Below are 23,412 nucleotides of genomic sequence, written 5' to 3' on the forward strand. Positions count from 1 at the left end.
CTATTGTCTTCAATTTCTAAATAAATCGAAATTGATAAGGAGCTGGTCAATTATGCTCAAATATATACTCATTTTGAATATCTATTTATTTTCTATCAGTATCTATGGATTGATCACGAGTAGAAATATGGTTGCAGCCCTTATGTGCCTTGAACTTATACTAAATACAGTTAATATAAATTTTGTAATATTTTTTAATTTTTTTAATAGTCGCCAATTAAAGGTAAATATCGGATCCCTTTCATAGGTCTATATATAGTATAATATAATAACTCATCAATTTTTTATACAATTAGGAATGTATATAAAATTATTCATATGATTAGGATTGAATTAGATTATTATATTAGAATTAAAAATGAATTAAATCAAATTAATTATATGTAGAATTATAAAGGATTAAAAATACATATAAAATTATATAAAATTAAGATTAAATTAATTATTAATTAATTATATTCAGATTATGAATGAATTAAACTAAATTAATTATATATAGAATTACAATAGTATTAGAGTAATTACTAACTAATTCTAAGAATATCTCAGTCAGTTCAAAAATTCTCATCCATTTCATACTTTTAATATATGTTATAGATTAAAAATAAATTAATTGACTTCTAGTAAAAAATATGTATTATTATTTATCCAATTCAAACTTTAAGTAGTTTATAAATAGACTTCTACAATGGTATAAAAATAATTATAGGTGCAAACAAGTCAAGTCGAGTCTAGCCAGACTTTTCAATGTTCAGGCTTGCCTCATAAAAATTTAACTGAGCTCGAGCTCGATAATTTTTTATTTTAGAGCTCGAGTTCGGCTCATTGTAATTTTGATATGTTTAAGCTCGATTCGAGTTCTACTTGTAATTAGCTCGACAGTGCATATAAACAAGCTGAACTCGAGCTCGGCTCATTATTAACTCGGTATCTATATAAACAAGCTAAGCTCCAGCTCGACTCGATTTCAAGCTCATTAAGCAAACTTGATTTTACCAAATATGCAGTCGTAAATTTTACAATTATAAATAACTTATACACAAAAGCAATGTATGCATATAAATTCATAAATTAGAATAATTAAATCAAGTTCTATCTCAAACTAGTTTCAAATCCATTTATAATTCGATAAGTCGAGCCTAGTTTCGCAAGCTTCATATTAAGCATATTACAAAAATATTTCCTCATGTTAACTTATAGCAACTCTTACTCAATTACTTTTCCTTTATCAATTAGACTGTAGTACTTCTTATGTTAATTTATAAAATTCTTACTCTATTTATAAGTTTTACATTAAGCATATTGTAAAAATATTTACTCGTGCTTCATTAATTACAAATGTACAGACTATAATTTCTAAATATTCTTAAGCATTTACATAATATATGTTTGTTTATTCAATGCTAAAACTATATAGTTCTAGCATAATATCTTTACGCATTTACATAATATATGTTTGTTTATTCAACACCGAAACTCTGTTTTCAACGTAGTTTATGTTGATTTACTATATTACACACAAAATTATATTATTTTCATACGTAGTTTTTATTTGATTATTCTAATTAAATTAACTTATGATAAAAAATTTTGATAAGACATTAATAATAGTTAAATGTACATAATCAAATATCAACTTAATTAACAATGTTATTAAACTAGCAATTGCCTAAGTAACACTAAAATTATTCAATTAGAGTATTTATAATTAAAATCTAATTTGTTATTACATATTGTTACTTTATTTTAATAAAAATTGAATTTTTATGATGTATTTTATTTATTTATTTATTTATTTCGATTCAAATATATTATTTATTTATTTATTTATTGAGCTAATGCACGAACCAGTTTAAAAGCTTTTTAAACAAGCCAGCTCACGAATTCAGACGAGCCGAGCATTACTAAGCTCGAGCTCGACTCGTTTAATAAACGAGCTCGAAAATAAAACTCGAGCTAGGTTTATTTGCAGCTCTAAAAATAACTTATTAAAAGAATTATAAAATATCAATATAGTGAAAGGATAATGTACGACAACGGCCGTCACAAAACTTTATCACTAAACCGTTGTTAATTAGATAAAGGAAATGTATTTGTAAACAATTAGCAACATAAATATTCGTTACTAAATAGTACACTGTGTTTTTCTTAGCAACGAAATTTTCGGTCACTGGTTAGCTAATTAGCTAAGATCCATACTCTAGCTACTATAGCGACGAAATTATTTTCTTTGCTTACCACAACAGCCAACTATAACTAAACTAAATTTGCAATATAAACCAACCCACTTAAAAAAGAATACATCGGTCGCATGCCAGGTGGACGTTCATCAATTCCTGGATACATAAATCTCAGACCCTTGATCTATATTGTTATCTGTTTATGCTCTATTACTGTCATCTCTCTTTCTCTCTAAAAAGCATAACTTACAAATTGTATTGATGTCCACTGCATCAAACTGAGTTATAACCTATAGTATAAAAAGCGAAGGTGACTTGAGTGTCGTCAATGTTCTCTGAATTTTTCTCAGTAATTGTTTTAACAAAAAAAAATTTTCTTGTTTTCTCGTCAAACTTCATGCATAAAATCAAGTTTTGATATAAGAACAGCATGTTTGGCAATTTTGATTGAAGTAATTAAAGATGTATTTGTCTATAGTTGGATTTTAAGAGAATACAATAAGACATGGAATTGATTTAGGAAATCTAAAGTTGATTTACAGTTTATTTGGTCCAAAGAATAGTTGAGGGGCAAATCTGCTCCTAAACCCAAACATTAAGGGCAAAAATGAGCATTTCTCCTTTTCCTTATCTAAATTTGTTAAGAAGCAACGGCAGCCAATAGCCACTTATCATCTTGAAAACAATTTGGAAGTCGTACACTTACAAGATTTGCTGGAGCAGCTTGCTATAGCTTCATCTTTCACCAGAAGAATGGAAGTGAGGAACAGATTCATAACTATAAAGAGGCATATAGAAGGCACACCAAAAGAGTCCGACTTCGAGCTTAAAGCTGAAACTCTTGATCTCTCATCAGTCGAGTCAGGTTCCAGTTACATAATTCTGAAACATCTCTATGTATCAATAGATCCTTATCAAATGAACCGGATGAAGAGTTATAGCTCTTCTCACAAGGCCATAAATGCTGCAAGTCCAATTGCTCCGGGCCATGTAAGTGACTACATGTTTCCACTAAATTAAGTAGAAACATTAATGAAGCTGCGCAACTTTCAGCTCATAGGAGACCTATACTTTTTATTTCTATAACTCTTATTCTTCTGTCTTTTTCACTTTATCAAACTCATATAGGATTATACTGATTGGCCTTAGTCTAGTGGCACGCTGGTTAAATTCTAAAGAGTTGTATAATTTTGCATGGACAGGTCATCGAAGCTCGTGGTCTGGCAAAAGTTGTGGCTTCTGGAAATCCTGAGTTTCAAAAGGATGACTTGGTTGTGGGGCTTATAAGTTGGGGAGAGTATAGTATTAGAAAATCACCTGGCTTGTTAACTAAGTTGGACCCCATTGGCTTACCATTGTCACACCATGTAGGAATACTTGGTAAGACTTTACTTACCTTCCTTTTTGTTTTCTCAAATCTTTTTTCAGAAACAGAAAAGGGAAATCACAGTTTATAGTGAAATATCTCCCTTTTAAACTACCAGAGAGGTTCAAACTCCTTGATTTATTGTCACAGGATATAGTGGGCTGACAGCCTATGCTGGACTTTTTGATATATGCAAGCCCATGAAAGGAGAGAAAGTGTTTGTATCAGCTGCTTGTGGATCAGTCGGAAATTTGGTGGGACAATATGCAAAACTCATTGGTTGCTATGTTGTAGGCTGTGCTGGAAGTAAAGAAAAGGTTAATTTCTCCTGATGATTGGATTTAGAATTTTACAAGCAAATATTTATTAGATTAATGTTTCCAATATCTCACATTATCATCTTGTTTAATTTATAGGTAGCCTTGCTAAAGGATAGGCTTGGTTTTGATGATGCATTCAACTATAAGGAAGAAACTGACTTGAAGTTAACTCTCAAGAGGTTAGATGTTTTCTTTTGGCTTAGGTTTGATTTAAAAACAAAAGACTTTGTAATTAATAAGCTAAGCAATTTATTAATTTTAGTGTTGGTTAAAAATTGTTAAATTTAAAGCATCAAATTCACAAAAAATTAAAATATTCGTGATTAAAAATTTTGATTGATCGAGCTAAAAGTAATTGAGGATTAACTAAGAAATTGCATTGAGCGTTGAAAGATGTGTTGCAATAAATTGAGGATTACATGTGTAACTATTAAGTCGTTAATCTCGTCTGATAATGCTTTGGCAGGTACTTTCCTGATGGTATTGATATTTACTTTGACAACGTTGGAGCTGAAATGCTGGAAGCAGCAACAGCTAATATGAACAACTTCGGTCGAGTAGCTGCATGTGGAGTAATTGCAGAGTACACAAAAGGTGGAAGAAGAGCAGCACCAGACATGATAGATGTAGTGTACAAGAGGATTAAGATCCAAGGATTTTTAGTCCCTGACCACTCCAATCTTTATCCGGAATTTATGGCAACAACCTGTGATTACATTCGTAATGGCAAGATTCAGGTTCTAGAGGACATCTCAGATGGTATCCTGAGCATCCCTTCTGCCTTTGTTGGACTGTTTAAGGGTGATAATGTTGGAAAGAAGATGGTGAAGATTGCCGATGAAATTTAACCTGCAACTGAGGTGAAAAATGGAACCCATAAATAAATTATTACACAATTTTCATTATAAATGTACTCGCTTCAATTACTCGTTACATCTATTATTCTCTTCTTTCTCAAATATTTATATATACCCTATATCCGTTGGTGACTATACTATGGTTTGTGCTTGCTATCCAGCAATTTCTCCTCTTTCCATAGAAGTCCCAAGTGAGGCAGCAAGGACTTAAGTAAGAAACTGCTTCACATTCAAAACTAGAAAAGATATTTTATCCATACAGAAATAAATACAGAAGAAACTCACAATGTCTTCTCTGGAAAACAACAAGAAGTCTATACATCCGAACTAATCCTGTTTGAAAAATGTTTGGTGTCAGCTATGACTTGGTACGCTGTCTTAAAGTATATCAAAATGTATTCGAACTTCAGACATGGAAAACAGAGTGAGCATGATAAAAAAATCCTAGATAATGATAAGGCAAAAAAGAATATACAAGAGCTCCAACTGAACACCCCAAAAAAATATAAGAAACTATGCAAGGAAAAGAGATTTTATACACCATGAGAGCTCTTCTGTCGTCCTCCAGCACTCTTTCATCCTAATAGCTTGCCCTGCAATTGCGGCTGGTATTGCTGCACCTAATATAGACCACCATAACTGCTAGACGCATGAGTCCTTCATCAGTAATTAGATTTTAATAAAATTAAGAAAACAAAAAGGAAAAGAAGAAGTCCCTTATGAATTAGCTTCCATATATGAACACTAACATGCAATCCTTGCACGGAACTCCAAAATCAAAAAAGAAAAAGCATTTAATGTGAAGTACCTATGTTTGGTTAACTTAAAAATGAAAATGGAGTCTAACAATTTAACACTAAACTCGGGAGCCAGCCATTAGCATTTCCATTATTTACCCTTTTTCTTTTTTTTTTTTTTTTTTATAATGTAAGAGGCAGGGTTTTTTGCATTAACATATGGAAGAACCATCAGATTGATGCCTTCAATTGAAGTGGTCAAACATGCAAGAATTTTAAAAAGAAGCTACTGTAAAAAGCACCACATTAACAAATACCAAACCTAGTTTTGAGAGGGATCTCAAAATGTATTCTTTAGGACTGATCAGGTCAAACCAAATTGAAAATATATATTACAATTCAATACACGATATAATTAATACATGCTGGAATAAGATAAAAAAGATCTTATTGATATATTAGTTTACTTGTTTTTACCTGATGTCCGTATTTTAATAATTAGGCTCATCATCATTTACATAGTAAAAAGAATAGTAATAATTTACTTAAATCATAAATACTTCTTATGGGAGATGAAAAGCATGTTATTAGTGAACTTTATAACACATTCTATATTCAATTTTTATAAAGCAATGAATTCTCTTTCATCTCTTTCAAACCAAACAACAACCAAGGAAAACACAAATTTTTCATTTTCTCTATCATCCATCCTTCTCCTCTGTGCTATCCCATCCTCCCTAATCTATCCTCCCAACCAAACACAGCTTAAATAACATATGATTAATGAAAGATATACGAATTAATACGTGGCAAACTGTGATTGGCAGACATCTAATATGTGATGTAAAACAAATGATACGGTGAGCTACATATCGCCTATTTAGCAATTGAGCTAAAAAAAACTACGTATGTATCATATATTCTAGTGAGGGAGTAGTTTTCTTCCCCCATTTGTTCCTATAGCTTGTTATTTGTTCCACTATAACAGTCTTTCGTCATCAATGGAACATAGGATCCATCAATGACCAAGTTAAAACTGTGCCTTTCCGCATCATTATTTCTCTGAAAAATCAAAATGTCACTGTGTCAGATGCAGTGACTTGAATGAAAATCGTCTGCTGACAAAATACTGGTGATCAGACGCTTGAGCCTTTGAGCACCAGGACCAGGCTTAAGTTCAGTGTTGTTCGTCCTGATATTGTCTGGGATAGTCATATTTTCATGTCCTTCATTATTGAACCAACCACCTAGTGCGAACCCATCAGCACTGCGACCCAAAATCTCAGAGTCAATCTTGTCAAGAACTGGCTCATTCCTGCCAAATTTCCTTGCAAAGGGTGCATTGCTATCAACCATCCTCTGGTAGTCATCAACAGTGAGAAAATGAGGGTGTTGCTTTGGAGGGTTGTCCCAAGATATGAAATGAAGATCATGGTTAACCGTTGTGTTCTTGAATTCCTCAGCATTACAAATCACTGTGTGGAAATACCCCTCAGGCGAAGAGAGGAAGTTTGCATAGTACATGAGGACTATCCTTGGGAGGTTGTCCCAGCCCCACAGGCAGTACTCCATAAAGGGGCGAGAGAGCATCATCCAAGCAGAACCTAAGGAAATTCATCATAGCAACACAAGGTTAAACTCCACGATTTTGAGGTATAATATAGAATAATTCAGCTGCCTAACTAGAAAAAGGATGAACAATGAGATTTTACCAGAAAGACCCTAACAATATAACTCAACTTAATACATATTTTAAAATTTGTCTGTGTTGCAGGCTTAATGGTTCTCCAGTAGCAAGATGATTACAACCTGACCATGTATCTGCTGCTAAGAAATGATGATATTTTTACTCTGATTACTGTAGTTGCTCCAAATGGCAAATATCTCTATCCTTTACACCGAAAAAATTTGAGGAAGCACATGGAAACAGAGCATAGGTGGTTTATGCAGCATCAATATGGTTCAGATACTGCAGCAACTGCTTATTGTATCATAGCAGGAGAACCCTCCAGCAACAAACATAGCAGCAGAATATGAATGTTTGAGATGCACTGTGGACTTGTAAGAATAAGTAGTTCATCTGTTTTTCATAATCTTCTTAATCAACAAAAAGAAAAAAGAAAAGAATTATGGTGTTTTTTTCAGTCACTTGGCCCTAGCATCTCCTTTATGCTTCCATAACTCAAATTAAAACCTTATAACAGCGGAAGGCCCATTACCTTAAACTGGCTTGTCCTTATACAACTCGATGACAATTTAATAACTAAAGCATAATTTCAGCCTGATAGACTGATACCACTACTTTAACTGTAGCCAATACGTGAACATGCTCTGCATCTTGAGAATCAGCTGCTCAAAAATGGTTTTGGGTTTCTGTAATCTTCTCATCTTTTTCCAACAAGTTGCATCTCAGAAACTTCACTAGTCAAGCCATTTATAGATAGTTATTGTTCTGATTTCTAAAATTACTTGCTTACTTCAATCATCATGAAGATTCAACCACATGATTTCCTCTATAACTAGACATCTACTGAACAAAATACAAGTACAAATACAAAAACAACTTTTACCATTAGTTAATGAAAAACAGTTTATATAGTATTGCAAAGAAAAATTGCCAATTGGTATTCCAAAACTATTGGAGGTAAGGCACCAAATTTAGGACTATAATTGTGGACTCAGAGCTCGTAAGGGACTATGAGCCATCTGTGGCATCAAGAAAAAAAGAGTTTAGTGGTGTACATTATGACAGAAAAAGTAAGACAGTCTCATCAGCATCATGTTCAGCATCTTTGTGCCTTAATTACTGAATGGTTAGAAATGAAACATTGCTTTTATTATCTGGACACCAATTGTATTAGACTGCTAGTCCTTTCTCTTACCTGTAAACAATTTATAAGCTGTTGGCACACTTCTTTTCTCTGACACCCAATAAACATCTGACTTTTGCAAGCTATACAGCCCTGGATCAATAATGACAGGCTTAGCTCTCTGATACCTGTGGGGCACAACAAAATTCCATCTCTTAGTAGACTTAGTATATTACATTAGCAGACAAGCTCCAACTACTAGTGACTCAGGATGCAGTAACTAAGAACTTGAAAAAAAACAAGAAGAGTGGAGAGTAAATGATTCACATACTCCTTCCAACCGATGTCACTAGTGTGCTCAATAAAATTAAGATTTCTTGGAATGCCAGACAAAGTGTGAAGCAGATCTGTACAAAAAAATTGAAATACACTAGCCATCAAACTAGGGCAAGCAAAATTACCTTCTATCTCCTATATAATAAAAAGAATATAATCGGAAAGTAAGATTTTTATGTAATTACTTAAAGCAGCAAATCATATGCAGAGAGAAATCAGTAGAACTGGGGAAACAGAAGCTAGTAAGTGATATGGCATTTGTTAGTTAATTATGGTAACATACACCAATTCCACAGGAACATAAACAAGAAGACAAAATTGACAAAACTAGTAATTAGGAAAGAAAAGTAGCTGGCAGCCTGACACTACTATCAACTCTGAGACTTCCTTAAATTACTAGCTAATAACACCTAAACTATCAACAAAGCCAATCCAGAATAGACAAAAGGAATGCAGAATTAGTAGGAGAAAAAAAATGACACAGCAATGAACAAATATCTTCTGCAATTAAATAAAGGCTGAGGTGGATAAAGAAAGCTCTTTTCTTTGAAAAAGAAAAACATGCTTAATTGTATTTATACCTCAAAAGTAAGCGTTTCTAATCTTTCCATTAAAACTGCATAAGTACCCAATTAATCAGAGATCAAAATCCCGACAAACAAAACAAAAACAATTAAGAATCAAGGTATCAATTCCAAGATCACAGGAACATAAAAATACTTAAAATAGATTGAAAGAACCCAACTTTTATTAAACAAAAAATAATCATTACCATCTTGAGTCACCAAGGGATAATCAGAAGCACTTAAATTGATAAACCAGTCCCACTCACCACCATCTCTCAACAAAACAGCAGCAGCATGAAGAGTATTACTAACCATAGTAGGCCCTCTATAAGTAACCAAATTAGACCTAACAATAACTTTCACATTCCCGACTTGTTTAAAAACCTTCTCTTCCCTTACCCACTTGGCCAACTCCAATCTCTCCTCCACCGACGCCTCCAAGTCTAAATGCACGGCATACTGATTCCTCGGATGGTACAAAGCTTTCAATGTCCTTTTTGCATTCACACCATCTCCAGCTGAGCCAGATATTAAATACGCGAGACGGGGTATTGCAAGTGATGAAACAACAGGTTTAGGTAGTTTTGATTCCACAAAATGTGGAACATCAAAAGGGAAACTATTCTTTTTGGTGATATATTGATGGGGATAAAGATAAAGAAACTGGGTACGAGTAGAAGAGGATGTTATAGTGATAAAGATTAAAAGGGTTGATAGTAATAGTGATGATATTAATAAAAGAAACCATCTTTTTTGCTTCTTTTGTAACTTACTATGAATGGCGATGCTAGCGTTTGAGTTTGCTTCCATGAAAAAAGAAAAACAAAAAAAAAAACAGAAAACAGAAGATAGGGATCTGTAATCACTGGAAGTCACAGAAACCAATCAAGAATCAAGATATTGAAAATGGTGGTATGTTGCTGGTGAATGGGTCATTAAAGAAAGATTGAAGAAAAGAGGAGGACTAAAAATGGACTTATCTGTGCTCAGTCCAGTGCTACACGAACTCACAGAGACTCCTTTGTCTTTTAGATGTCAAATCTCTTTTACACGCGCCGAGTCGAGAGTGGTCAGGAAAGGGAATTTCATTTATATTTTTAATGTGGGACACGCCATAAGCATAAATTTGAATATTTGTATACAGCTACGTGATACTGACCGTCACAATAATAATTACCTTTTTTTCTTTAACGAAAAAGGCAAAGAAAAAAAGGTTTGGGTAAATAATTTTCACTTTCCCAATCGCTTTGGACAGATGATAAGTAACAAATCAGTATCTTGATTTTTCCGTTAAACATCATTACTATTGATAATTCTTTTTTTGGTAAATTCAGTTATATTAGCAGATTAAAAATTAAAAGGGGTATTATTTATTATGACATCATCAATTGATATCTCAAATTTTAACATAATAATAAAAAAATTAAAAAAACATTTCGGTAATAAACAACAGCAAGGATATTTGATAATTGTTTCAACAAAATATGCTGAAAAAATAGGTGATAATGAAATAACATTAGCTACTTAAATTGCCAAATGTATCTCCATATATGTATATATTTGTTACTCACGTGTAATAGCCTCTTAGGGTAACCTTTAAAATCTATCATTAGTTTTAAGATCTTACCAAACTACCTCTCAAATATATTTGCATTATATAAAATTAAAATTTATATGCTTTAAATGAAGATAAATTAATTTAAAATTTTATATTTTTAAATTTATATAGAATTGATTATAATTAAATTAAATTTTAATAGAATAGATAAATTTTTTAAATAAATTTATTAGTTTATTGATTCATAAATTATATTTTTAATTAAACATTGACTTTAATCTTAAAAGAGAGCATATTAGTTATATCTTAATATTATATCAACTAATAAAATAGTTTTGTAATCAAACAATGATATTAATTTTATTTAAAAAATTAGTATATTAATTATAATTTAATACTATATTAATTTATAAATCAATTTTAATAATATTTTAAATATTATATTTAATGATAAATTAATTTTTTAATTATATAATAAATTTTAATCCTAAAAGATAGTAATATGAATTATATTGATATATTAATTTATATAATATTACAATTAATTAATAGATAATTTTTAAAGTATTTTTTATATTATTGTATTAATAAAATATTAGAATCTTAAAAAATTAAATATATTTAAAAATAGTAAGGTTGCTATTATTTTTTGAAACTTGATAAATCATATATTAAATATTAAAAAATTTATTAAATTGTATCTATTTGTTTGATTTTATAATCAAAATAATAATAATATCCATGCAACGCACGAGTAAACAACTAGTTTTATATTAGTTTATAAATATATATTATAATATTAAAATATCTCTTTCAATTTTATCATTTTTATTTTACTTATCATTCATTCTATATTTTTCTCAAATAAAATAAATTTTGTAATAGGTATACATAATATAAATGTGATTTTTAAATTTATCAAATTTGCGATGTCTATGACTTTATGTGTGTATCCTAATATATAAATAATTATGTATGTTTATCCAACTAAATAAATAAAGGAAAAATATATAAGAGATATTATATTGTTAGGGCGATATTTCATTTAGGAAACTATGTTTTTAATTAATTGTGTCATTTTGAATTTTGTGACTTCATTTTTATTTTACTTAATACAATCTGAATAATATTATTAAGATTTTATTATATATATAAATAAGTTATAATAATAAAATTATTAATTAATTAATACAATATATAATTATCTATCGTGGACTTTTGATAATAAAGTTGAAATATAGGTTTTAATTTATCAGGGACAAAATGAAATCATTTTAAAACAAATTTATAATTTATAATTTTTTTTAGATACTCAATTATTAATTTGGTTGTAAATTGCTTAGGAAATGATTTTATAATTAAAAGCTAATTTTATTAATGCCATCATAATACTCTTTACATTCCATATTAGCTGTAGTTTTGAGTAGTTCTCTTAAATTAAAAAAATATTTAATAGATTTAATTATAATAAAATAATTAGCTAGACTAAATTATATATATTTTTTGCAAGTCTTATTACGCATATTCCAATACAATAATAAAATAGACAAGAAGAAAATTAATGGTGCATTGAGTATATAAAATAATAAATAATTAATTTTTTATAATTTTAAAAAAGAGAGTTAAAGCATCTCTAACAATACTCTTTATATGCCTCTCTATTAAATTATGAATAATTAATTCTTTATTTTAATTTATTTTAAAATATATGTATTCAATAATACTCTCTATTTGATTTTTTATTAATAAAACAAAAAAGAGAGATATAAATAAAGATAGAATGTCTCTTAAAAAAAATTTAAAAAAATAAAATAAAAAATAATATAATATACTTAAAAGCCATTTAAGCTACTTTCTTTCTCTTTAAATTTAATGAGATATGCCATAGTTTTTAAGTTATTTAAAATAAATAAATAATTAATGAGTTTTTTAGATGTTTAACTTTTGCATATGCTCTCATACTAAAGAATGGACATGACTTAATATTTATTGAAATAAAATAGAATAAGTTTTAATTAAGAGAGTACTAAAATAATAAAAATTACAAATCTCAAAATAATAAAAAAGAAAATCACAAACTTTTAAATGAATAAAGACTAACCTACATAATAATTTGCTTAGCTTTTCCTAATAAATATAAAACCACAACTACTTGTCAACTCTACCGATTTCATATTTTGTTTTAATGAATAGAATCTTGGATGGTCATCAAACACAACAAAAGTTTAGGTGCTAATATCCAAAAGTTTCCTTTATTCTAAATCCATTTAATATTTAATATTCTCATTCATTTTTTTAAAAATTTATTAAAATATCACTGCGTACTTTATCTTTATAAATATATTTTTCTAGTTTTTAGATAATTATTTTAAATAAATAAATAATTATATATATATATATATACTTTTCTATTAATTAAATTATCAATAAATTGATATATAATCTTAAATTATTTATATAAATTAAAATTATACAAATAAATCTTATAGTGGTAAAAATTATTGATTTTAAATTTTAATAAATAAGAATCATATATTTAATTATTTTTATAAATTATAAGAATTAAAATAAAATTAATTTTTGTAGATTTATAAAATAAAATATATTTATAGTAATATTAAAACTTTTGAATGAAGTCTTAAAATAATCTAACTATTTGGAGTGAAAACTTTGATTTTTTATTATTTGTAATCAGTAAGAAATGCGATAGGTTTATTGAAGGGATAAACGTGCGTGCCTGCCAATGGCAACTATAAAAGTTAATGTGCGGTGCATATCAACAGCAAGAAGGTGTTAGCTGTTAGGTGGCTGCATTTGATTATTGTTGGAAGTAATTTTCATTATTATTGTCAATTGATTGTGGGGATGCCACTTCCTTTAAAACTTTATTTATTTCCATTATAAAAACTAATATGGGCTTAATTTTTTTATAGGTATATTAGAATCTCTTTTTTTTTTAGAATCTTTTTATTGAAAATCCTCTAAAAAAAATTTATTTAATTTAAGATTCTCCAAAATTCAGGTAGGTGAGCTGCCCATTTCGTGGTGTACTAAATATGATTACAAAGAGTGCATGATACCATCAAAACACCCATGCTTATATACACTTAATTGCAAAATTATGCATGACCACATCGTATAATTAATAATAATCCTTTTAACTAATTCTAATTAAAATTATATTCTTATGTGAATCCAATTTCCGTGCATTTAACAAAAATTTAAAATTATATATAATATGAAACAATCATCTATATTTCTATATTTAGCATAAAAATAAGTATTCATTTAGATTTGAACTCAAAATCTCCGGTTCTTTTTAATATAAAAATAATAATTCATTCCGTTCAAAGTTTAGGATTTAAGTTTAAAATCTATACTTTTTTTCAGCATAAAAATAATAACTCATCTAGATCATATTTTTATATTTTAATTTAAAATTTTTAACTCTTAAAAGCAAACGCTTTTTGTCAAAATTTCAACTGGATTCTATGTGTTATTACTTTGGATGTCAAAGTCTCAAATGAATTGCATTGAATACATTAGATAAGAAAAGGAAAAGGGAGAGTGAGCGGCTAGGAAACATTGCGTTGTAATTGGTAATCATACATTTTGTAAACATATCCGAGACCTTCACCTACTTATATAATGAATCAATGGGGCCTTTATTATATTTCATGAATTCGTTTTGCTTTAATGGAGGGAACACCACCCATTATTTACTTCTTTAATACTCACCTACCCTATAGTATCCTTGCCTTTTATAACAATTTTTTTTTTCTTTCTGTTTAGCATATTTATTTAAATAATTTAACTTTTAAAGTGGTATAAATATTTATATTCAGAAAATAAAATCGCTAGTTCTAATTTTTTTTCAAGTTACCTCTTCTAAGTCTCGAATCTAAAAAGCTTATTTTCTGATTGACTATTTAAATTATCCTAATTAAACTCAGAATAAGTAAATGTAATTAAATTTTTTTCAAAGTTATATCTATTTTTTAAAGAGCATAAATTACAATCATGATCCAACTTCCAAATTGATTTTCATAGAACATCCAACATTTTCTCTTAATATTTCCCACAACAACATATGTATGAATTTCTTTATATGATTTAGTATTTAGCAAGGACTGCTATTTTGTGATTGGGTAAAAGCCTTTCAATTTCAATAACCTGAAATTTCATAGAACAGATTTTTAGTACACACGATGATGTGCATGAGTATTGAGGATCATTGAATTGGACCTTGACAAGGACATTTATTGATGAAATTTTTTTATTTTTCTTGTTGTGTCACTGTCAAAGGACTTCTTTTATTTTATTTGTTGTTTTGTTATTGTTTTTACTTTCAATCCCTCCCAAAACAATGGCCAATCTAATTTTCGATCCACGTGCACCAACATTCATTCCCTTGGGCCAAGCCCATGATAGGAAGAGATATATAAACAACATATAAAATATTTTTATCATTCTCCTCTACATCAAATCTAGTTAAGAATTTCTCCTTTAAAAATAAATTATAGATATGCATACTAATAGGTATAATAAAGAAAGGGCTATTGCACAAATAAACCTATCGGTTATTCACTTACACTGGTATTTTCAAGAGCACTGAAACAAATATTGTAACGTCTTGGTATCTATTACCGCGCTCACTCTTTGGTCTTAAGAATGCTGAATGAGCGGTTGCCCTTCTCCGATTTTAACTTTATTTTTCTAGTAATTGGTCAAAGCGAACTGCTAGTTTTCGGATTCGAGATATTTCTGAATTTCATTTCTATGCAAATCAAGATCGGGAAAAGGCAAGAAATATATCGGAGAGTTAGTGCTGGACTGGTTGAAAATCAAAGCCCATTCCTGCTAAGAAAAAAAGTGCAGTGCCTCTATCTATCTCTGAGATGTTTGGATTTTTCAAAACTCTATGGACACAATAATTCTTGCTAAGAAGAACACCATCCCGTTCTCAATCCATGACCAATATGAGCTCGCCAGTAGTTTACCGGATAAATTGATAAGTCGAAAATACTGAAAAAATTGGAAAGGAATGAAAATATGAACTATAGGGGCTTATTTGTGCAATAAGCCGTAAAAGAAATTCATCCTCCTTTTTCCTTTTTTTTTTTTTTTTTCAAAAACACCATAATATGAGAATAAAATTATATATGAATTTAATCTATTATACAGGATTCAGAATTAAGATTTAAGATATTATCTATAATATACTGTATTTACATTAATTTATGATTGGTCAATAAAAATTTATATATCAATTAGTATTTTTAATTAATTAATTAATATAACATATGTTATAATATGTTCTGACTAGTTTATAATGTTATGTGATATTAACGTGATTAAATTCCTGCGAGTCTCCAATGTAAGATCCACAATGAGAGTACAGTGACCGCCGACCCAGGGCAAGTTAACAAGGCCACGTCGGAAAAGAAAGAAAAAATAAAGAAATTTTTTAAAAATATTATAAAACTAATATAAATATCATTTTTATTATATAAATTTCTTTTCTTGAAAAAATATTTTTAAACTTATAGTGTAGTTATTTTTTAAATATTTTTAAATATTTTTCTGTCTATTTTATTAAAAATAATTAAAATAAAAAATAATTAAAATTATAAATTAAAAAAACTAGAAAATTATTTTTAATATAGTAAAAATAAAATAAATTTATAAAAAATTCAATAAAAAAATATAGATATTATTTTCTTAAGACAGTGGACAAATGAAGACTGGTCTAGGGGCTTGGAGTTGTTTCAGAAAAAGGCCTAAACATGCAAATTTGTTAATTTGTAATAAATTAGCCGAAAGTCATTAACTTCACTTGTCAAGCGGCAGGAAAATATCCTTTTTTGAGGAAAAAATTTCATCTATGATCCCTGAAAATAAGCTTATTTCCCACTACTATTATATTTCAATATTTCAATTTAATACTATTGAAATTCTTTTAGCTTCATAAGAAAACAAATTATAATAATTTAATATTAAAGTTCAAGTTTTAATATCACTTACGGTGATAGCGCAGCGGTTGAAGTGATTTTACCAAGCTATAAGGATTTGATTTTGAATTCTAAAAAAGGATGAGACATTTATATTTTCTATAAGACCATCCAAGTCGCAATTTAATTAATTTTTTCTTTTATATTTAGTTTTGAAATTGATGCAGCGTTAATGGGTTTAAATTTCATCTCAAACTAGCTATGATTTTATAAATATTTCACAGTAAAAGCCCGTATAGCTAGATCCAGTAGAAATTGCTACCATTGATTGTTCCCTTCCTTTTAATTATTAACAAAAAAGTTAAATCACCAATACAAATCGGTAAAAATAATGATGATGAAAAAAATTGGTTCAGCTTAACAAGAGATTAACCGTTGCTGGTTGGAATTCTTCATCCTTGGCATGGCCTATTAACAATTACTTCTCAAATGTAATTAGATAAAATTAAAGTTTAATATCTAATTTAACAGCGTTACGCAATGGAGAGCAAATGCATGGGATTAATTTGAAATTACACAGGTTTTTGGCGCAGCAGAGGCAGAATTACGAGGAATGTTTCAAGGTCTGGTTCTTGCTTGAAAAAGAAGGAATTGGAAGACAGATTCTGGATATAATCAAAGTGGTTTACAGATGCTGAAAGGTAAAGATCATGTTCCGGTGCTCATGCTCCATTGGTGAATGGCAGTAAGGAGTTGTAATCCAGAAGTTGGGAGGTTTATCTTCAGTATACCAACTGTGAAGTCAATTTTGCTGCTGACAGGATGGCTCAGATGGTTTATCCTCAGTCTGTGATTCTCTTAAGTGATTTTCAAGCTCTCTTAATCACTAGGGCCCAGGTGCTAATCCAGATTACATTAATTAATTTATAATTTTTTTCAACTCAAACTCAAATATTGAAAATTTAAGATATTATAAATTTAGATAGGTCGACTTTTTATTGGCTTCAAATTCAAAAGTATAATCTAAAAAATTCCGAATTTAAATTTCAATCACAAAACTCATTGATTATACGTCCGTTTTTTTAATTATACATCCCAAAATTAATTGTTGTTCACTCAAGTTTACAAGAAAAAGGAGAAGGTAATAGATACTTTTGAAGCATAATTTACATAGATTAAGGTAATAAAACTGATTAATTTATGTATTTTGATGTGATTGTGGACACATTCAATCAATTAGGCGAAGCCATTCATCCTTTCCGAATGCAAGTGTTGAAGGAAAGGAGAGAAGACTGAAAGAGGAAAAAGAAAAAGAATTTATATTGTATTAATTTTTTAAATTTAAAATCTTTTGATGTGTTTAATTTTTAATATATAAAATTTTTATTTTGACATGTGTATTTATTTTGATATATGAAATTTAAGTTTATGTGTAATTTTATGATTTTTTTCTATTAATTTATTGATTGACTAATAAGTCATATTTTTCTAATTAAACACTTATTCTAATCCTAATAAATTAATTTTTTAATTAGATAATAATTAATTTTTTAATTAGATAATGATTATTTTAAAAAATAGTATATTAATTGTATTTCAATATTATATTAGCTAATAAATTAGTTTAATTATAAAAAATAATATTTTAAATATTATATTCATTAATAAATTAATTTTTTTAATTATATAATAACTTTTAATTTTAGAAAAATAGTAATATCAATTATGTTGATAGTATTAATTCATATAATATTAGAATTAATTAATATATTATTTGTTAGATAATTTTTATATTATTATATTAATATTTAATTATACATGTGCATTTACTTTAGAGGGAAAAAGAATAATATGAATCACCTATATTTCATCAAAGTTGCTATTTAGATTCTTGAACTAAATCAGAATATGTTGTTTGTTGTTGTTGTTTTCCTTTGAACCAAATAGGATTTCTTTCATTAGAAAAAAAAGAACAAACAAATAGGAACTTAATTAGTAGTCTTTTCTGTTGCATTCTGATTAATTCCTATAACAATCATCAAAGTCATTTTTTAATTCCAATAAATAACTCAACAAATCACTTCTCAATTAAATTCCCAGACAAAACAAATCCTACACAACTTTTACCTCCCAATCGAACTTGAAACTCTTTTGTCTCACACAACATATAATAACCTAATTAACTCCACCCTCAAAAAAAAAAAAAAAAACTCTCCTTTTAGCCTTGTTGTCGAATATGACAGTGCGGCAAGATGGCACCACCTCCTCCTCCTCCTCCACACCACCACCACAACAACAGCCACCGTCTTCACTTCTACAAAAGATCATTATCTCCTACACTTACATAGCCATATGGATATTCCTGTCATTCACAGTCATTGTCTACAACAAGTACATCCTTGACAAAAAGATGTACAACTGGCCATTCCCCATCTCCCTAACTCTAATCCACACGGGCTTTTGCTCCTCTGCGGCTTTCCTCATTGTCCGTTGCTTTGAACTTGTTGAACCCGTTACCATGTACCCTTCTCTATACTTCTCTGTCTTGCCCATTGGAGCTCTCTGTTCTCTCTCATTATGGTTCTCTAACTCTGCCTACATATACCTCTCCGTCTCTTTTATCTAAATGCTTAAGGCTTTAATACCTGTTGTTGTTTACTCTATCACTCTTCTCTTTTAAGAGAGAGAGCTTTAAAGTCTCTACAATGGTTAATATGGTTGTTATTTCACTTGGGGTTGCCGTTGCTGCTTTTGGGGAAGCAAAGTTTAATACTTTTGGTGTAATTCTGCAACTGGGTGCTGTTGCTGTTGAAGCAACAAGGTCAGTTTTGATTCAAATCTTGTGTATCCAGCTAAACCCAATTACTTCTTTGTACTATGTTGCACCATGTTGCTTTGTTTGCTTATTGGTTCCATGGGCAATAATGGAGTTGCCAACTTTGCTAGCAACCTCAAGCTTTCAGTTAGATTTTCTGGTTCTTGGTACCAATTCGTTTTGTGCTTTTGCATTGAACCTGGCTGTGTTTTTGCTGGTGGGAAGGACATCTGCTTTGACAATGAATGTAGCAGGAGTTGTTAAAGACTGGTTATTGATTGCATTTTCTTGGTCTGTGATTATGGATACTGTAACACCCATCAATTTGGTTGGTTATGGACTTGCATTTTTGGGTGTTGCCTATTATAATCATTCCAAGTATAAGGCTTTAAGAGAGAACGAGGAGCAAAGGAGAGCTCAAGAGGTGGCTGATGATGACGAGACAGGGAGGTTCTTGAAGACAACAAAAAGGAAAGATACTGCAATGTAGAGTAAGAAAATAGAAACAATAAGGAAAGTTTCAGATAAGATAATAGAGATGAGAAAGATGATTTATTCACAGAAAGCATAGTTTTTGGTTTGGGATTTTTCTTTTATCATAGACTTTGTTATATTTAAATTCAACTTTATATTTTCTGTGACCTTCTTCCATAGTTTCTGTTTTTCCCACTAAATGCTTGTTCCATTGCTATTTGCTTAATGTTGATGTCATCTTTTCTTAATAAGCTCAGATTTATTATCATTATTTGGAAACCTTAACTTAGCTTATCAATTTCTTCCTCTTCTGCCTGCCTGCATCTTCAAGCTACAGCAGCTACACAAACGAGAGACATTACATTGATTTGGCTCAGACCTTTTCCTTTTTTTTTTTTAATAGAAAATTTGGCTCAGAGGTTACTAAAACTAAAAAAGAAAAAGAATCTAAAAGAACGGATTCTTATAGATGAATTTTCCAAAATTATCCTAAAATTAATAAAAAATATTATTTTTATTATGTAATTTTTTTAAATATTATTTTTTAATTTACAGTTTGATTATTTTTCACAAAAATAATAAATACCATATTTTTAAGAACATAAAAAACAGTACTTTTAATATTTTAACATGATAAAATAAAAAAAATAAAAAATAAAAAATAGAAAATATAAATATTTCTTCTTAAAACTACCATCATTGATCCCGGGGCCTAGCGCATTATGCCCAGGAGCCCAATCTACCGGGCTTGCCTCGTTGTTCTCTTGATGATATTCAATATTTCATTAGTGACATAAAAAAAAATAAAAATGTGTTTTTGGTCACAGCAATTGTATTTTTTTATATTAAAATAAATAAAAGATTACAAAACAATGCTAAAATTAAAAAATTTTAAAATAAACATTTGACTAAAGATTTAGATATTTGAAATGGAATCAAAATATTATTAAGTGATTGTTTTATAAAAAAAAAATTATTTTATCTAAAATTGGCCAAATGAGTGAAATTTCAATCCATCTTATTATTTGATTTAGATTTTAAATTTTGTTAATTTTATTAAAACTGAAGATTATATTTGACATGACATTAAATAGATAAATATTATGAAAATATTTAATGTTTGATGTCATTATCATATAGTACTACCATAATTTTTTTTTACAATATTAAAATAAAAATTTAATAAAAAAGTCATAAATTAAAGTTATATAACTAAATTGGTACAAAATGTAAAATTTAATGTAGAATTCTAGAATAATAAACTCGAAAAATCATCATTTGCTTATAATTTAATGGCCGGAACGTCAGAATAAAATTAAGAATAAAAGATTACTCTCTTATGAATTCACATGCACAGAGGCATCATCAACAAGACTAAATTCATTACTATATGATTTTGAGAAAACATCTTATACAGACTGTATTTGCAGAAGTTTGTCTTTGGGTACCATCAATACTCTGAAACTTGAAGAGGGTAACGAAATACATACAAAATTTGGAGAAATATTATGCCTTCCTTTTCACCTTCAAAACTTCAGCACCAATCCAAGTAAGTAATGACATTTATTGGGATCTTCAAGAACATCGAAATCTAAACATCCAAAGCAACTAGAAGATTTTTCTCTTTTCAATATTTAAGTCCATGAGTTTTTTTTTTTTTTTTGTAAGAAAAATTGGCTGTAACTGTAAATTAAAAAGTTCATGCATTAAATTAGCCGAAGAGTTAGATTTAGGGTTTGACAAATTCAAGGACACAAGAACTGAGCATTAATCTAAAGAGATTTATTTTTCCTGATTTCTTTCATAGAATGCTCTCTTTTCAGAGAGATTTTTGCTTCTTCCATCGTATATAGGAGACCACTGTTCATACGTTGGATTTAGATGTCAGATCCAAAATTTCCAGCGGACAAGAATGGCTCTAAAGATTTTCATAATATTCCAAGTTGAGAATTCTAAGGAAGAATAAGTGTTACAATAATGACACACATCAAATCTCCATGCATGAAACTGAAGGACCACCATTCTTCCATTGGCAATAGATTTAGAGGGCATGTGACCCCATCACAGTAGCACACACATCATTTTTAAAGTAAAAAAGCACTTATTCCCTGTCAGTTTTAGTTCGATAATTCCATCCATTCCTGATCCTTATAAAATAGAGCCAAGAATAAAAATGAACAGATAACTGAAATAGATAGATACAACTTTAGGGTTACTCCAAAAGCTAATTGAAAAGCTTTTTGGCTTCATATTAAAATTCCCACATGTAGAGTTCACATATTCTTGGGAAAATATGTTTTTTTAGTTCATGGTGGATGTTTAATCTTCTGCTCAAATGAGAAGGATATAGACCAATATTGCAAGATTCGAAACAAGTGGTTTCAGAATCATTTAGCCCTACCTACATTAATTGTATCAATCAAAGATAGCTAATCTGATAACATTAGAGTTTGGTTTCTATAGTTGTGACCAATTGTTGACATTCCCTCGACTTGATTAGACATTTGGAAAAGATTATTATTTACGTAGCCAAACAAATTCCTGACAATAAGAATTGTAGAAAATTCGTTTATAATTCTATACTTCTTGTAAAACTTGAGGACGGGAGAATTATTATCCCTACTCAAACCATGATACTTCCTTCCTTCCACTGCGTCTGGGTCTAATACTAGATACTGATTTTTTTTTTTTTTTATAGTTTAGGCAAGTTTAATTGAAAGAATAATACAAGATAAATTCAATTAAAATCTAGAAGATTAACAATAAACAATGAATTAATCATATTAATCTACTAAGATTAGGAAGCATCTGGTCTGATTAAAATATTGTGATTACTTGCTAATATTTTTAAGAAAAAAGAAGATACTAAAGAGAATGATTGAGCCCTCCGATTCTTGGAAAAAGAGTAAAAAAAATGAAGGGTAGAGAATAGAGTAAAAGATAATTCAGACTTTTGTACATGTGGTTAAAATAGATTGATAGAGGGGAAGTGTTTTATTGGTACTGAAGACAAAAGGAAACAATAATAAGCTAAATTTGTCCAGTTAGATGGATGATTATGGAGAGGCTTATAACGAGTCTATACAACCGAAATTGAATTTTAATCTATCACTGGTCAATTAAAATCGAATCGTAAATAAAGAAATATAAAATTTTTATTCATAAAATTTAAATTGTATATTTTTAATAATATATATTACGAGCATAATTATAAAAAAAATACAATCTGTTGATGGAAGACTCAAAATGGACAAAATATAGCATATACTCTCACTAGATCAATTTCTTTATCTTTTAATGCATGAGCCAAATTGTATCATATTTATAAATAAGTTATTTTTCAAAGCATCCATATCAAAAGATAGAAAACACTCTACTTTTATGAGCAGAATTAATTAAAAATATTTTTAATAAATGAAGGACCATAAAATTGTAACCAAAT

The 23,412-nt window shown here is 29.0% G+C and overlaps 2 protein-coding genes and 1 pseudogene across 2 annotated transcripts; 2 read left to right on the forward strand and 1 right to left on the reverse strand.

The window, feature by feature from the left end:
- The first annotated feature begins 2,831 nt into the window (after positions 1 to 2,831).
- Positions 2,832 to 4,858, forward strand: LOC8275877 (2-alkenal reductase (NADP(+)-dependent)). The gene is made up of 5 exons (XM_048372109.1): positions 2,832 to 3,170; positions 3,383 to 3,560; positions 3,697 to 3,863; positions 3,963 to 4,045; positions 4,333 to 4,858. Exons 1-5 carry the CDS (start codon positions 2,934 to 2,936, stop codon positions 4,712 to 4,714), a joined length of 1,047 nt encoding a protein of 348 aa, XP_048228066.1. The 5' UTR covers positions 2,832 to 2,933; the 3' UTR covers positions 4,715 to 4,858.
- A 1,393-nt stretch (positions 4,859 to 6,251) lies between these two features.
- LOC8275875 (beta-glucuronosyltransferase GlcAT14B) lies at positions 6,252 to 10,241 on the reverse strand. The gene is made up of 4 exons (XM_048372108.1): positions 9,379 to 10,241; positions 8,602 to 8,677; positions 8,343 to 8,458; positions 6,252 to 7,064 (listed from the first exon to the last, which is right to left on the reverse strand). Exons 1-4 carry the CDS (start codon positions 9,980 to 9,982, stop codon positions 6,547 to 6,549), a joined length of 1,314 nt encoding a protein of 437 aa, XP_048228065.1. The 5' UTR covers positions 9,983 to 10,241; the 3' UTR covers positions 6,252 to 6,546.
- An 8,233-nt stretch (positions 10,242 to 18,474) lies between these two features.
- On the forward strand, positions 18,475 to 20,045 carry LOC107261668 (annotated as a pseudogene).
- Positions 20,046 to 23,412: the final 3,367 nt, after the last annotated feature.

The sequence above is a fragment of the Ricinus communis genome, chromosome 3 (genome assembly GCF_019578655.1).
Source record: "Ricinus communis isolate WT05 ecotype wild-type chromosome 3, ASM1957865v1, whole genome shotgun sequence".
In the NCBI taxonomy this organism is placed as follows: domain Eukaryota; kingdom Viridiplantae; phylum Streptophyta; class Magnoliopsida; order Malpighiales; family Euphorbiaceae; genus Ricinus; species Ricinus communis.